The 16,505-nt window shown below is 36.1% G+C and overlaps 1 protein-coding gene across 1 annotated transcript in view; it reads left to right on the plus strand.

Annotated features, from left to right (window-relative positions):
* Positions 1-761: 761 nt before the first annotated feature.
* Positions 762-16,505, plus strand: part of LOC150106355 (serine/threonine-protein kinase 10-like) — a 413,234-nt gene continuing 397,490 nt past the window's right edge. Inside the window, exon 1 of the mRNA XM_090393096.1 lies at positions 762-1,748. Within this exon, the coding sequence (XP_090249222.1) occupies positions 1,581-1,748 (168 nt within the window). The 5' untranslated portion in view covers positions 762-1,580. The remainder of the gene's footprint in view (positions 1,749-16,505) is intronic.

The following is a 16,505-nucleotide window of genomic DNA, read 5'->3' on the forward strand; positions in this document are numbered from 1 at the left end:
CGTTTTCTTAAAAAAACGTTTATTAACAATGGTTTCTCTCCAAAGAAAGACTTTGCCCCCCCCCCCCGATCGAAATAACGTCATAAACAAAGGATAATCTGTTTAATCGATTTACTGTTAATTTTCTCTCACATATTTACCCCACTCAATTTTCATAGTCGCTCTGTTTTAAGCTTATCTTCTATAGGTATTTTTATTGACCGTGTTCTTCTGAACTTGGCCACACTCATTCCTCCAATTTTTTGAAAACTATAAGTCCATGAGCAGTTGCTAGTCGCATCCATTTAGCGTCCAGCTTCAAACCTGCCGAACCAACGTCTTCCTCTTTCATTCCATCTGTCTCTTCTTTTAGAACAGTCTCCTTGTCTCTTATTCTTCCCTAAGACTACAAACCCTCAGCTGTTATTTTATTTTTCTAATATGTTATTTGTTATTTTAATTGTTATTTTTTTATACTTGCGTTTTGTACGATATTTTTATGTATATTTGTTTAGTTAGTTTTATTCTAGTATTCCGTTTTTGTGAAGTTATTAATTCATAGTTTGCTTGTTGCAGACATCTGATAATATTTGAGGATGTTCGTTTTTGCAGCAATGGTTTTTGATAGGAAGTTACAATTTCTGGTTGGATAAAGACGACGCTGTAGTGATTTCTAATGACGTTGCATACGCGGGATACTTATTCAAAATGGCTTCACTTTCATTTGTTGAGGCTTTGGTATACGTTATAGTAATTTTTTAAATGTATATATATTTTTAAAGTTGTAATAGTGTGAATAATGAGGACTTTGCGTAGACTAATGCGCAGTGTGACTTCGCAATGAAATAAACGAATTCATTTTAAAAAATAAAAGTTCTGTATATAGCTGCACACAAATCTCTTCAATTTTGAGTAGAACAAAGAAACCGTTAGTTGTTAGCTCACTTTGATAATTATGCACCTATTGTCGAGTTCATTAAAGAGACATTTACTTGTTTTCTCTTTATTAAAAAGTATGCACTCGGACAGTAAAAGGGTCACGAGCTTCCCTTCACAAGCGATGTTTAAATGACTGGTGGCTTACAGAACTGATTCGTTTGATTTAATATTATGCTGCTGGAAAACTGGCACTTAATTTAACAAACGTCAGAAGATGACAGTTTTTTAATTATTGGTTAAAATCAGATCACTCATTTCTAGAAGTGGCAAGAACTGTTTATACAAGTGTACTATTGGAGGATGTGTGGAGGTTAAACTAGATTCCAGGACTAGGGCTAGCAGAGAATAGGCAGGAAGTGGAACAGGAACAGGAAGGTGTTTCATATGTTGACTTTAGCCATTTGGATCATTATTTAAAATTTCAGCTTCTCTTAGTCCTATAAGAACAATATTTATACACGGACAAAGGATGGGACAATGGTGTAATAAACTTGCATTGTACTGTAGGTAATGTCACGTTGGTGTCATTATCGCAGCATATGACAGCATTTAATAGTTCTGAACGTGATTTCAGTTAACGAAGATTAAGTCTGATTTAATGACCATGTTCAGCAAAGTATGGCCTTATAGGTTTCTCACAATGTCATAGCGCGAGTTTCAGCATGTCATTTTTCAGTAATTTCAAAAGGATTTTTAGTATTGGTGGTACTGCAGGTGTAGAGCCAAAACGGAAAAGAGTATATCACAACATTCGCTTTAATGAAAATCCGGATGATTGGTGGACTATTATAGGTGAATTAGGGGATGGCGCATTTGGTAAAGTTTATAAGGTAAGTGTCATATTTCATCTTTATGTGTTATGCTTACACGTTTATTTTGAACTCAGTACTTTTTTAGCAGTTGCAATAGAAATAATGGCTTCCCACTAAGGTAGTACTTACTACATGCTGTAGGCTGTTGTATGACAATGAGAAGTAAGAACTCGCACATCCTTTTCATTCATGTAATAAAAAAAGTACGAAAATGTAATCAAACAGCATTCATTTTCATCTTGTTGATAGTCATGACAGGATCATTTTCATGATGTTACCATTACATTGTGCAAAGTATTTATTGAATTCTTCTGTAATTTCCTTTGAAAGTTGCAGTACATTTTTAAATATCCCCAGTGAAATAAAATGCTTGTCCTTCCAGTTATGGAGAAAGCTAGAATTTCTCTGGAGCAAACTCTGGAGAATAAGATATGTAATCAAGTCAATATCCTATGTTGTTATTTTTATTGATATTAACATTAGACCTTCACAAAGACCTCCACTCTCACACACAAAGTCAAACCAAGCCTTAAGCCAATTCACTATTATCACATATGCTCCACAAGGTATTCCACTCACCAATTACTTACATTGCAAAGAACTTGTTGTGAGCTAGAGGATGGCCTCTTAGTCTACTTGTTTTCTTGATTCTTTGAAAAATCTTTTTCCAATTCAATTGGTAAAGTCTGCTGTTAGTAATGGCCCTTTAGCTTATCTGTCTTAGCCATATCACCTTTCTTTCTAGATCTTATGATTCTTCACATTTTTAACTAGCAGCTCCAATTACACAATCTATTCAGATCCTATAATGCCACATCTGCTCTACTTCTCATAGTTTTCCTCTTCATTAATGAGACTTTGCAAATGGTATTTCCTCACTCTGTGTCTATCTTCATATCACCTTAGTCTCTATTTTATCCACTCCAAATAATCCTCATCCATATGAAAACTAGGTGACTAGAACTGTGCACTGTAATCATATGTAATCTCTTCACTTCTACATCTCAAGAGGGTTCTCATCATTGCCATAGTCCATTGTGATTCAGAGAGCCTGGTCAGGCCCTCTGAATTACACTATCTGAAAACATAACAGTGAAAAGGCAGATATAAAAATAGGCAATACACACAATAACCATGATAGATAGCCATTTTTAGTTGCACCGTTTAGTGAAGATGGCCAATTAAATATGAAAATATAAAACAAATAATAACAACAGATATAGTGAGAAGTCTAATTAATAAATTTATATGAAATAAGAGAGAGCCAGAGAGAAATTAGGGGGAAAAAACATAGCAGTATAGTATTCAAACCAATTTTAACTTATGGATGGTCAGAAATAAAACAGTTACCTTTCCACATTTCAGTCTTTTGATAGCTTTTTCTACCTCAAGTATTGATATGTACCCCTCTTTGCATTCTTCTGGAGTATTTTCTACTACTGTTCTGTCATGGCTTGTTTTGTTTAACAATTTTTCAAAGTAATTACTTCAGACATTTAGAATAACCTTATCTTTAGTTTTCATGTCACCTTTATGATCTTTGATTCCTTTTACAGTATGCAGTCCTGTAAAAGTGCAGTCCAAGCATACGAATCAGGTGCTAAGAGAAAGTTGTTCAAAATACTAATGTATAAGGTGTAAATAGTGAATTATATCCCTGGTTGTATAGGAAAATAGTTTGATAAAAAATCAATGTAAGATTGCACACTTTCTCTCTATTATATAGATCAAACCATTATGGTATCAAACTTGGATATATTAAACTTGGCTATTTACTTTATGCAGATCAGATTAAACTTATTATAAATTCACTGCAGGTTCTTCAAGCCTCTTTAACTAAATTAAATAATGTCTGCAGCAAATTTGTATGAAAATCAACAGTGAAAGTTTCATACTGTCTGAAAACATAACAGTGAAAAGGCAATACATACAATAACCATGATAGATAGCCATTTTTAGTGGCACCTTTTAGTGAAGATGACCAATTAAATATGAAAATATAAAACAAATAATAAGAACAGATATGGTGAGAAGTCTAATTAATAAATTTATATGAAATAAGGAGAGCCAGAGAGAAATTAGGGGGAAAAATCATAGCAGTATAGTATTCAAACCAATTTTAACTTATGGATGGTCAGAAAGAAAACAGCTGATTTAAAAGTAGACATATGAGAAAATTTGGGGTGTGGGGACAGTTGATATTAAAAAATAAAGGGATCAGAAAGGAATTTGGCATTATGAGCATTCAGGAATTCCCAGTGGTGAAATTTAGTGTGAGCAGAGCTAATCTAAGGTAGCTTTGATCACTTTACTGGGATGAGAGAGGAAAGGTTAGCAAAACATCTTTGATATCAGGATGACAAGAAAACAAGACCTACAAGTGGATGGATTAACGTAGTTAGTGGCGTCTTAGAAGATTAAAATGTAAGAGCTGACAATATTGGAGACATAACAATTAACAAATTAATTCTGAACTGTTCATAGGAAACTAGTGCTCATGTAATCTTTATTAGATATCATAGAATCTACTTCCTTCCTCCCTTTCCGTGCGATGATGATGTGCATCTGTGAATCCTCTTTGGGGGGAGGAACGGCACCATCTAAATCTCCCCAAATTTTATCCGGGCTCCGGAACCGGTATAGCTGACGAATCAGACCCATGGCTGGGTCACTATTCCTGACTGTAATCCATGTGTGTTCACGAGACCGGTTTGCCTGCTTGTGGGATGAAAAACCCCAGATAAACTGGTGGAAAAAACCCTGCTGTCCACGCCCAAGACCGGCTAACTTGGCTATGGCTGAGGAAGATCCTTAAGCTCCTCGCATTGTCGACGGGAATCGAACCTAGGACACTCCTTCCAGGCATGTGGTTGCGAAGCACATAGCCTCTAGGCTAACCGTGTGGACATAGAATCTACTGAAGGCATGTATCGGGAATGATTGCACACACACAATCAGTATGATAAACCATTTTATGTATAAAACTCAGTGTAGCATTTCAACAACAGTGTTGTCAGACTACACAAGCAACCAGTGATATATATATATATATATATATACACAGCTGCTCATTATAACAAACTACTGAAAAATCCTGACCAAAGCCATACAGTGATAACTTAAGAAGTTCACTGTAGTATGTTTAATACAGTGAAAGTCAACTGTATTTATTGAAATAATATTATGATGAGAGCTGTAATGAGTAATATTATTATATATTGCATGGACACCTTCATGGAGTCCTACGATTCATCATGGGAGACCCAAACTATGAACACAATCTATCGTACCTCTCCTTGAAACCATTAACATACAGTCACTCAGAACTGACTCAGGCCACCCATTCTATTCACTCTCCAAGTGAAAAATTTAGTCCTTACCCTTACTAATGACACTCTAACTCAATTTCTGTGTTCTCTAACCCAAGTTCTGTACCTCACTAACCAGTGCTGAAACATTTCCTGTGCATCAGTCGTATAAAATCCTTTAAGTATCTTAAATGTTTCTATGATATCCCTCTCTTTCACCTATTAACCAACTTTTGCAATTCACAAACCCTCAATCTATTCTCTTATTCAAGTGTAAGCAAACAAAGTTTGCGCCTGAAGTATTTTCAGGACTGGGGCAACTCGTGGTAAAGGTGGTATAAGTTCTGATCACTTGCCTTAGTATCCCATAATGCAAAGCACATCTCCTTGTGGTCACTACAAGACCAGTTTAGACCTTTGTTGAGGTCTCATTAATGGGAGCCAGACCTAGAGGTGGTGATACTAAGGTGGAAGTAATGCAGAAGAAATATCATCATATACCAGTTGCCAAAAGGTATCAACACCTTATTATTAAAATTCTCTGGATTAGAGATAGTTGATGGAAGCTTTTTCAAGGTCACAAGGAGACATGTCCACAAGGCTGTGATTTGCATTATGGGATACTAAGGCAACTGATCCGAACTTATACCACCTTTACCACGAGTTGCCCTAGTCCTGAAAATACTTCAGGTGCAAACTTTGTTTGCTTACACTTGGATAAAGGATTAAACCAAATATATAATTGGTAGCATAGTCAAGTGAAAAAACTTCCAACTCTCTCTAATCCAGAGAATTTTAATAATAAGGTGTTGACAGCTTTTAGCAACTGGTATATGGTGATATGACTTCTGCATTACTTCCACCTTAGTATCACCACCTCTGGGTCTGGCTCCCACTGACGAGACCTCAACAAAGGTCGAAAGCGGTTGGAAGCTTGGGCGATGAATGGCAATGCTGTAGCCCATGAAGTTTTAACTGAGGCTTGGCTGTTGCTGTCGCCCAGGTTCTGGGAGAGGGGTAATGCTGTAGCCCATGAAGTTAACTGAGGCACAGCTGTTGCTGTTACCCCCCCCCCCCCCCAGATGAAATATGAGCAGCTCTGCTTGGTGGTGGGAAAAGCCTGCCATGGGGTAGAGCCAATGCTGAGAGTTCTTCTCAGTGGCAGGGTGAGCCTGTTACTGAGGGGAACAACACTGAGTTTTTGATCCTGCAGGTTGCTCATTGTTGGGTGATCTGGAGGATCTTACGAGTTTTTGGGAATGACCTGTATTTAAACACTAATGAAGGTTGAAACCGGTCAGGGTAGTGACCCCCTTCCCTTACTGCATAGCATTAACATGTCCACAAGGAGATGTGCTTTGCATTATGGATACTAAGTCAAGTGATCAGAACTTATATGGTGATATGACTTTCCCACGAGTTGCCCCAGTCCTGAAAATACTTCAGGTGCAGACTTTGTTTGCTTTCACTTGGATAAAGGATTAAACCAAATATATAATCTATCCTCATAAGGACAACTCACCATTTTGGTCACTCACTTCTAAATCCTCTCCACCACTTCCCCATCTCCAAGAAACCCAGGTGACCAGACCCGAGCACAGTAATCCAGAGGTGGTTGTATTAAGGATTCATAAAGAGGAATGATAACTCCCTTACCTCTGCTTGTTAGTATAAATAATAACCAGGTAATCCTGTGAGCTGTCCTGGCTACTCTAGTAATATGCTCTCTAAACTTCAGCTTTGTTATTTATTTTCACAGTATTGATGACAACACAGAATGATAAGAAAATAATATCAACTTATTTGCTGATATGTTGCTAATATTATATTCAGCATCTTCAAAGCACAAAAACAGTTTATCACATTACACACAACAACAATTTGCTATAACAGTGGGACTAGTTTAAAAAAAATTGTAATGGACGACACAACTAAAGTTCTAATTAGGTGCCATCTATAATCTAAAAAAAGAAAAAACAAATATTAATTAGATCTTAAAATCACTCTCTCCCAGATTTTTGGTAAATTTATACAGCCATACTTGTTGAGGTTTGGAGTATGTTTTAAAGCTTCTGTTGATTCCGAAAACATTCTCTATGACTTATAATGACTTCTGTGTAGAACTTTTGTTTTTTTTTTTGTTCTTCCAATTGATCCTGTGTGTGAAGTGATATTCAAGGCATGGTTTGCTAGACTCGACTTACCATAACAATAGTGCCGGATGTATTTTTTTTACTGTCTGTCCCTAGTAAGCCTGGTCACAGAACAGGGCACTTCATAAATTCCTGGATGTGATAAAGAAGAGAGTTTGTTCTTAAATGAACGGAAAGTTGCCAACTTGACATAAGATTTAAATACAGTGTGTAGCTGATATTTATGTCTAGCACTCTAGACATCGTTTCAGATGTGCCTTGAATCTGTGGGATGGTAACAGCTTTGCTGTGGTCTTGTGTAGTAGGCAATGAAGGGAATTTCCGAGAAGCGTTAATCGCAAATTGTAAATGGTGGACTGCCCTAACTAATGAGTCACCATTTATTTATTTCTACTGGATCTTATTTCTCACACTCTATAGTCAAATAAATTTATTTGTTTTACGACTGTGCCAGTTAGACTATGTATTGAGTGCAAAATTATAAGATTTCAAACTAAAGACAAAGCAGATATTGTTAGCATTCCTCATTTATGTTAATCTTTACCATCCTAAACTTTATCTTATGCAGGTTCAAAATTTTCAGGATAGTGCATTGACAGAATCAGTCCAATGTGTTGTTCACAAATCATAGGAATATTTACAGTTTGATTCATATTGTCTTGTCTTAAGCTTTTCATGACCCATTGCGGTTCTTTAGCTGTGGACTTCACAACTGCAGTTTTCTTGAGAATAAGGTGGTTGGCCCTATGCCTTCTGGTGTGTCCTATGTCTGTAGCCATGTGTGTTCATGGAATCAAATTGCCTGTTTTCGGGGATGAAAAAACCGAGTTACCAGGAGAAAAAACCCTCAACCTCTCTATGAGACACATTAACTCACCTTTAGTCGAAAGAGAGACCAGATCAAGGTTCCTCACATCATGGACGGGAATCGAATCCAGTTCTTTCCGACCAAAGGGCTTCGTCTATACCGACTGAGCTACAGAGACTCCTTGATTCACGTTAGTATATATATATATAGTTTATTACAATTCTTTGTTATTTTCAATTCTTCCTAATTCAAACTTAGTTCTAATTTTCTTCCTTTAAAGCTAAATCACAATCTATAATATCCCACCGGTCATATATATATATATATACTAACGTGAATCAAGGAGTCTCTGTAGCTCAGTCGGTATACACACACACACACACACACACACACACACACACACACACACACACACACACACACACACACACACAAACTGACAACAAAGCATATCTTGAGTCAACTTAATTGAATATCAATTTACACTGTCTCACTGTACCCTTAAACAGACACTTGATGTACATTATTGTTTGGGACTATCACATATGTAACCAATTACAATTCTCGTTCATCACTGGCTTTTACATGAATCTTTTGTTCCCATGTGAGTGCTTCTTCTTGTCTTTCTTTCCTTCTGCTGGCTCATTCTTGATTTCCTGCCAGATTTCTTCCTTATCCGAATTGTCAGTTATTCTGTGCCCTATAGAACCCTTAACATGGCGGCAATGTGCAGGTCTTTCCTTTCGATTCTCTATATCAGACCTCACATGGTGGCAGACCCAGGTAGAAGACTCAGAAACCTACAACACTTCTCTTTAGATTCCTGACAGTGGGCCTCACGTGGTGGCGGATCCAGGTAAGAGAAGGTGAAAACCTCTAGACAAAGTCCTTCTTAATGTCTCGCCTTATATAGGCCTGGACTTCTGTTGTACGCATGCATGCATCTCTTGAAACTTTCATATATGATCAAGTATTGACATCCGACCATGATGAGTCATGTCTTTTGAAATTGCCATATATGGCAATTGTTAGAATTCTTCACTATTCTTAGAATGTGACTTAATAATTAGACATGAGTTAACAGCTTTACATGATGACGTCATGTACCATATTATTTTAACAAAGGCTTATGGTTAATTTATTACAAATGCGAGATTATTACAGACAGAATTTGACATTTCTTTAAGTGCAGTCTCCTTAGAAAGATATGTAACTATACAACTTATCATGTGAGATTTTACAGTGTGACATAAGTGAGTGAGTTCAGCATTAAAAGCATTGGCATGGAATAGATAGCTCTAGCTCTGTAAGTTAGTGTTTTCAGGATACCATACTGATGAGCTGGATGATGGTGTGACCGTTTGTGCAAATATCTCCCTGTATGTATGGGTTTTCTATGAACAGAAAAAAGGAATCATCTGGAAGCTGTGTAATTAGTGTATCCAGGAAGGACAGACAGTCATTAACTATTAATTAATGACCAGATAACACTGTTATTTTTTGGAAGGTGTAATGAGCAGTTTTAATGTATATATTTGTTAGTAAAGGTCAGTTTTTGATAAACACTGGTTGAGTACTACTGCAGGCTATATGATTAAGAAGCATGTCCAAGAAGAGGTAAACTACTAGAACTTTATTTTTCATGGTGAATTGAATATGTGGGTGAAGGCTATAGATCTGATGTAAGAAGGTGATAAGTTGATTTTCAGAATGAGGCCAGACAGCAAAAATGTCATCAATGTAGTTAAACCAGAAAGAGGGTAAGGGATGAATAGATGAAAATGTATCTTCCAGTTGGTTCAAATAATAATTAGCTACCTATGGCTGTGCCTTCAATCTGTTTAAAAATTTTGTTTTTACAGCCTGAAATATCCTGATTGTATAACAATTTCACAAATCTTCACATCTGGAAGGAAATCATCATATAGGAAACTAATAGTATCAGACAAAGTGATGTTGGTAAATAGGGAAAGAATGTCAAAACCAGCTAAAATGTCTGACTCTTATATTACAATATCCTTGATTTTTTTTATTTATTTTTTAATTTTGAAGAAAGTGTGTGGAATTCTTGATAATTGATCTGGATTATCCATTAGAGCAATTAATATACATGAAAGAAACTTTGTAGTTATATATGCAGGAGAGGCAATGCAATTTACAGTGGATCTTATAGGACAACATTCTTTGTGGATTTTTGGAAGACCATACAAGCAAGGAGTCCTTGTGTAACTTCTTCAAAATGTATTCATCCTAGCTAACAGCTTCACCAAGAAGATTATTTAATTCTCTGTTTTGGTAGGATTATAACTAATTTCTTGATAGGTGAATGTATCCTGTAAAATGAGGTATATCATATCTCAAAGTCGGTCTTATCCATATTAAGTACAGCTTTTCCTTTATCTGCTTTTCAAACAGATATACAATGTGTTTCAAATTAATGACCCCTGTTCAGAACAAGCTATAGAGAGAGAGAGAGAGAACCAGTAAACAAAATACTCTCAAACTTGGTGGATATCTAGCAGATCAAAGGGAAGAGATTTTGACTACAACAACAACAAGAGAATTAGTTCAAAAATGACCAACAGAGGAAATATTTACCATATTGTGTGAACAGGAGAAAATTACATTAATGAGAACCAGATAGTATGCAATTGTGAAATTATTCTGAGTCAATAACAAATGAAGTTATTCAATAATATTTATTTCCTCATTCCATAAATTAATGTAATACAAAAAAATGTATCACATAAAGATGACATGCCTCAAGGGGCTTTCAAGGAGATCCAGATGATCAATGGATGTGACGTTCAATGTGTTGGGCTCTGTGCAGGACCAATAGCTGATACTGCCATACAGCCTTGTCTACAGCAAACCACAACTGATCTGTCAAAAGGTTTCACATATAATGTGTGATTTTGTCTTTCAATCTGCCAGGGCAAGAACTTTACCCTGATACACCATGCTTTTGAGGTAGCCCCAAAGTCAGAAGTCACAGGAGTTAATGTCTGGTGAATGCAGTTGCCATTTCATAGAAAATGAGTAGCTGATTACTCTATCCACTTTGAAATGTTGATGCAATAATTTTCAAACTTCACTCCTTTATTGAAAGTCTTTTCACTTGGTTGTGCTATAAATTAAAGATGCCAAGAAATTATATTCTTGGGTTAATCCTTTATCCAAGTGTAAGCAAACAAAGTTTGCACATGAAGTATCTTCATGACTGGGCTACTTGTAAATGGAAACTAATGACTTTACATCAATTGCCTTAGTATCCCATCATGCAAAGCACACCTTCTTTCTGATGTGTATAATGGAATGCATTATGAGAAGGGCCACTAACTACTCAGACTGGTTTTGACCTTTATTGAGGTCTCCTCAGTGGAAGCCAGACCCAGAAACTTTCAACATCTATTTCTGATTCAGAGAATTTTAATACTAGGGTGAAAACTTTTTTGCTACCTGTATATGGGAAATATATGATTATTTCTGCATTACTTCAACCTTGGTATCTCTTCTGTGTCTGGCAACTGATGAGACCTCAAAGGTTTGAAACTGGTCTGAGTAGTGACCCTTCTCATAATGGATTGCATTATACACATCCAAAAGGAAGTGTGCTTTGCATTATGGGATACTAAGGCATTGGATGTGAAATCATTAGCCTCCATATATAAGCATCCCAGTCATGAAGATACTTCACATTTGCTTATAATTGGATAAAGGATTAACCCAAGAATATAATTTCTTGCTATCTTAAGATCTGACAGTGTAAACAGCTGAACTGGATAGCATTTCTGCTTTCCAAACAGGAGAATGTGGTTTGAAAACTTATGGTAACATTAACACATACTTATGAATGTCTTCAGCTGGTACATGATTTTCATCGCTCCCAAAATTTTGTTCATTTTTTGAGTTCTCTACATTTACACAGTCTCCTAAAAATACAGAAGTAAGACATTCTCTGTAATACCCACTGAACTGCTGCCTCTCTCCTATATACAGATTGGCAAAATTTCCATTCTATCTATTAAATTCACACCCTGGATATTCTAGTTCATTTAACAAAAGTCTACACATTTTCTAGAAATGATCAAAAATATTTCTTTACAAGTTTTGATGTTATGGTCAGCTTTAATATTATTTCTATGTTCAGTTCAAATGGTACCTTTTGCTTTCTCATTAAAACTTCTTCTTGGATGTTCTGAAGACATCTGAATGTGGAGGACACTGTTTTTCCACCTTCAACACTCCTCTTAGGCCCACTGTCATCACCCTCATCAAATTTCTAATATGACGAGGATGTTAATATTAGTATTACATGACCGCGCGGTTAGCCTAGTGGCTTTGCGCTTCGCAACCATATGCCTGGGGAAGGAGTGTCCCAGGTTCGATTCCCGTTGTAGACATGAGGAATTTGAGGATCTTCCTCAGGCATAGCCAAGTTAGCCGGTCTTGGGCGCAGTCAGTAGGGTTTTTCCCGCCAGTTTATCTGGCGTTTTTCATCCCGCAAACAGGCAAACCGGCCCCGTGAACATACACCTCTACAGTCAAAAATATATCCCCCCAGCGGCAGACCAGGCGACGGGTCGGTTGGGAGTAGTACTAACAGGTAGTCGCATCTAAGTAACACGTGGGCCCTGCATAGGAAGCGGGAATAACGCGAAGAAGAAGAAGAAAGAAGTTAATATTAGTATTACATGAAAGATTACATTATCTGCCATGACTTCAATATTTCATATCTTAAATTTCTGTCTTGTAAAGCTCTACTAACAGCATCTATTCCTAGATCTTTTTTCTTCTAAGTTTTTTTTTTTTTTCCTGACATTGAACACCAGTTTTGCTAATCTTTCCATCCTGTTTTATGTGACCATACCCACCAAAGATTAGCTCTGTTCATTTTCTTGAGTGCTAATAATGGCAAGTTCCTTTTCCTTTTTATAAAGTTGATTCTCACTATAGTAAATTATAAGAACAACACAAATAGTTTGCTATAATGAATTTCCTTTAACATAACATCATACCGGATTCTGACCATGATTTTTACTAGTTTATGATGAGTGGACTTGTTATAGGAGTGTTTGCTATAGTGAGGATTGACAATCTTCATTTGTAATATAATTCTGTTATTGATACTGTTCACTTCCATAATTCTTCTCAGATCTCACATATCTGTGGTCTCTACTGCTTTATTTCTAACTCATCTCTCAAATCCCTAAGTTAAAATTGGTTTGAATACTGCCATGTATACAGCCAGTTCATTCTTTTGACTAATTTCTCCCTTTACTTCATATAAATTTGTTCATCTGACTCTCCGTCACATTTAATTTACCATCTTCACTAAAAATTGTGCCCAAATAATTGAAAATTAAAATGCCAAGAAATTATATTCTTGGTTTAATCCTTTATCCAAGTGTAAAGAAACAAAGTTTCCTTACTTGGATACACAATACAGATGTACAAAGCTTAATAAAATACAGATTCGTGTTATATTTCCATGAAGTACCTTCAGGAAGGTACTTCCCATAATACATAGCTATGCATTATGGGAAGGACCACTACTCAGACCGGTGTCGACCTTTATTGAGGTTTCATCACTGAGAGCCAGACCCATAGGGATACCAAAATTGAAGTTATAATTAGAAGAAACACACGTATAAACCACAGTGAAAATTATTTAATTGTAAATATTTCATCCTAAGTATCTTAGGACATCATCAGTACAGTATTTAAACAAAATTAGGAATAACATACAGTTAGGGAGCATGATTACAATAGAATCTCATGAAAACGTGCATAACGTGCTAAAAGTACAAAAAAAAAAAAAAAAAAAAAAAAAAAACATTAATTATTTAACACAATTTTGTATGATAATTTCCCATAATTTAGGAATAGTAAGAACGTCGTTGCAGAGTAGGTTTGGTCTGTGTAGTAGGGCTTCAGAACTTTCTTACTTTCTTACTATTCCTAAAGTATGGGAAATTATCATACAAAATTGTGTTAAATAATTAACGTTTTTTTTTTTTTTTTTGTACTACTTTAGCACGTTATGCACGTTTTCATGAGATTCTATTGTAATCATGCTCCCTAACTGTATGTTATTCCTAATTTTGTTTAAATACTGTACTGATGATGTCCTAAGATACTTAGGATGAAATATTTACAATTAAATAATTTTCACTGTGGTTTATACGTGTGTTTCTTCTAATTATGAACGCACCACAGGTTTCGTTATTTAAAAAAAAAAAAAAAAAAAAAAAAAAAAAATTGAAGTTATCCAGGAGTCACCTATACAAGTAGTGAAATGGTGTATCACCTTATTATTAAATTACTCGGGATCAGAAACAGGTGTTGCAAGTTTTTTACAAGTGTTTGCTTACACTTGGATAAAGCATTAAGCCAAGAATATAATTTCTTGGCATCTTTAATTTATAGTATAACCAAGTGAAAATACTTTCAACAAATAATTGAAAAGTTTCTTATTCTTATTAATGATCTTACATATTTTCACAGTCTTTGTCTTTTATTGCTGATCTTCATATGAAATTTCTTATAGCAGTTATTCAGCTTAATTAAGGAATCCTGCAGAATTGTACTGAATTTACTTAAGATCATGACATCATCTTGATAAAATAAACAGCTGAGATTAACATCTCCAGTTTTGATATTGTGCCTAATGCCACTTGACTTCATTTTGTGATCCATTGATGATGAATAATAGTGGAGGTAATGTGCACCCTTCTCTTGTATCAGAGTTTACATCATACCATCTTCCTGATCTCCTTCATTTCTGACTGCTGACTTATAACTGAAGTATAGATGATGTATATTTCTGCATAATGTTTTGTTTACACCATATAATTAACTGTAGTGAATAGCTTTTCTCCTGGCACCTTGGTATATACTTTTTCCAGATGTACAGGGTGTCCCAAAATTCATGCAAGAAGTAATTTTGGTAGAAAACACAGGTTTTTAATTAAAAATTGTAATTTCTTATTGATTCATAAAGTATACAGTATAGGGTTATGCATGGAATAGCATATCAGGTAAATGGCCTCCACGTCTTTGCTGGCACTTACGCACTCTTTTGTCGAAATTTTCCATGACCGTTTTGCATAAATGTGGCTGAATTTCGTTGATACAGTGCTCAATTTCCTCCTTCAAGGCGTGGGTGGTCGTGGGCTTGTTGGCATAAACCTTAGACTTCAAAAAACCCCAAAGAAAAAAGTCCAACGGCGTTAAGTCACATGATCTGGGCAGCCAATTCTGATCACCAAAAAGGGAAATTACTCGACCAGGAAATGACTCATGTAGTAATTGAATTGTTTCTCGGGCTGTATGGCATGTGGCACCGTCTTGTTGAAACCACATGTCGTCCGCATCCATATCTTGCAATTTAGGCACAAAAAACTGGATTATCATGTTGCGATAGCGAGCACCATTAACTGTTATTGCCTTACCAGCCGCATTTTCTAAGAAGAATGGACCGATGATGCCTCCAGCCCAAAATCTGCACCAAACAGTGACATGTTGTGGATGCATTTGTTTCTCAACAATCACTCGTGGATTTTCTGAACCTCAAATGTGACAATTTTGTTGATTAACGAAGCCATCAAGATGAAAATGAGCCTCGTCGCTGAAGATGATTTTGTTCGAAAAATAAGCATCCACTTGTTGTTGTTCCATAATCCATTCAATGAACTCTCTTCGCTGTGTGTGGTCAGTAGGCTTCAGTTCTTGAGTCAATTGAACTTTGTACATAAAGATGCAAATCTTTCACGAGAATACGCTGTAGAGAGCTTCTCGAAATGTCCAATTCAAGACCACGGTGCCGAATTGATGTTCCTGGACTCTCAGCAACACTCTCACGAACTGCTTCGATGTTTTCTGTTGAATGACTTGTTGAAGGACGGCCAGAGTGTATAAGATCACTAATTGATCCAGTTTCCTTGAATTTTTTAATTAATCTTTTCACAGTTGATGAAGTTAAATCACTATTCCGACCATATTTTGTACGAAAATTGCGAACTGTAGCTGCCAAACCTTCATTATTTTTAAAATATTGCTCAACAATGAAAATGCGTTGTTCTTTCGTGTAGCGCTCCATTTTTAATAACCCTGAACTGTCAGCTGTCACACTGTCTTTTTTTTCTCGTTGGCAACACTTTACCGCACAAATGACGTTAAATTTAAATCTTGCGTGAATTTTGGGACACCCTTTACAAAGCTTAATAAAATACAGATCCATGATTTATGAACTGTCTGTCGTGAAATGAAAATCTGATCCCGAACAACCCCTACTTGGCCTGATCCCAACTTCTTCCTCTCCAAGTTTCCCTTCCACAATTTTTCTTAGCCCCGAGATGTATATGCATAGCCTTTACCCCACTCAGTAGGGAAATTCCTCTGTAATTCTCAGTTTGTTTTATTTCCCTTCTTTAGGGATGGATACCTTGAGACCTCTACTCCATCTCAAATTTGACTGTCTGATCAGGCCTTCTAAATTATGAAA

The sequence above is a fragment of the Typopeltis vanoorti genome, chromosome 5 (genome assembly GCF_054136105.1).
Source record: "Typopeltis vanoorti isolate ZY-2024b chromosome 5, IOZ_Tvanoo_1.0, whole genome shotgun sequence".
NCBI classification, from domain to species: domain Eukaryota; kingdom Metazoa; phylum Arthropoda; class Arachnida; order Uropygi; family Thelyphonidae; genus Typopeltis; species Typopeltis vanoorti.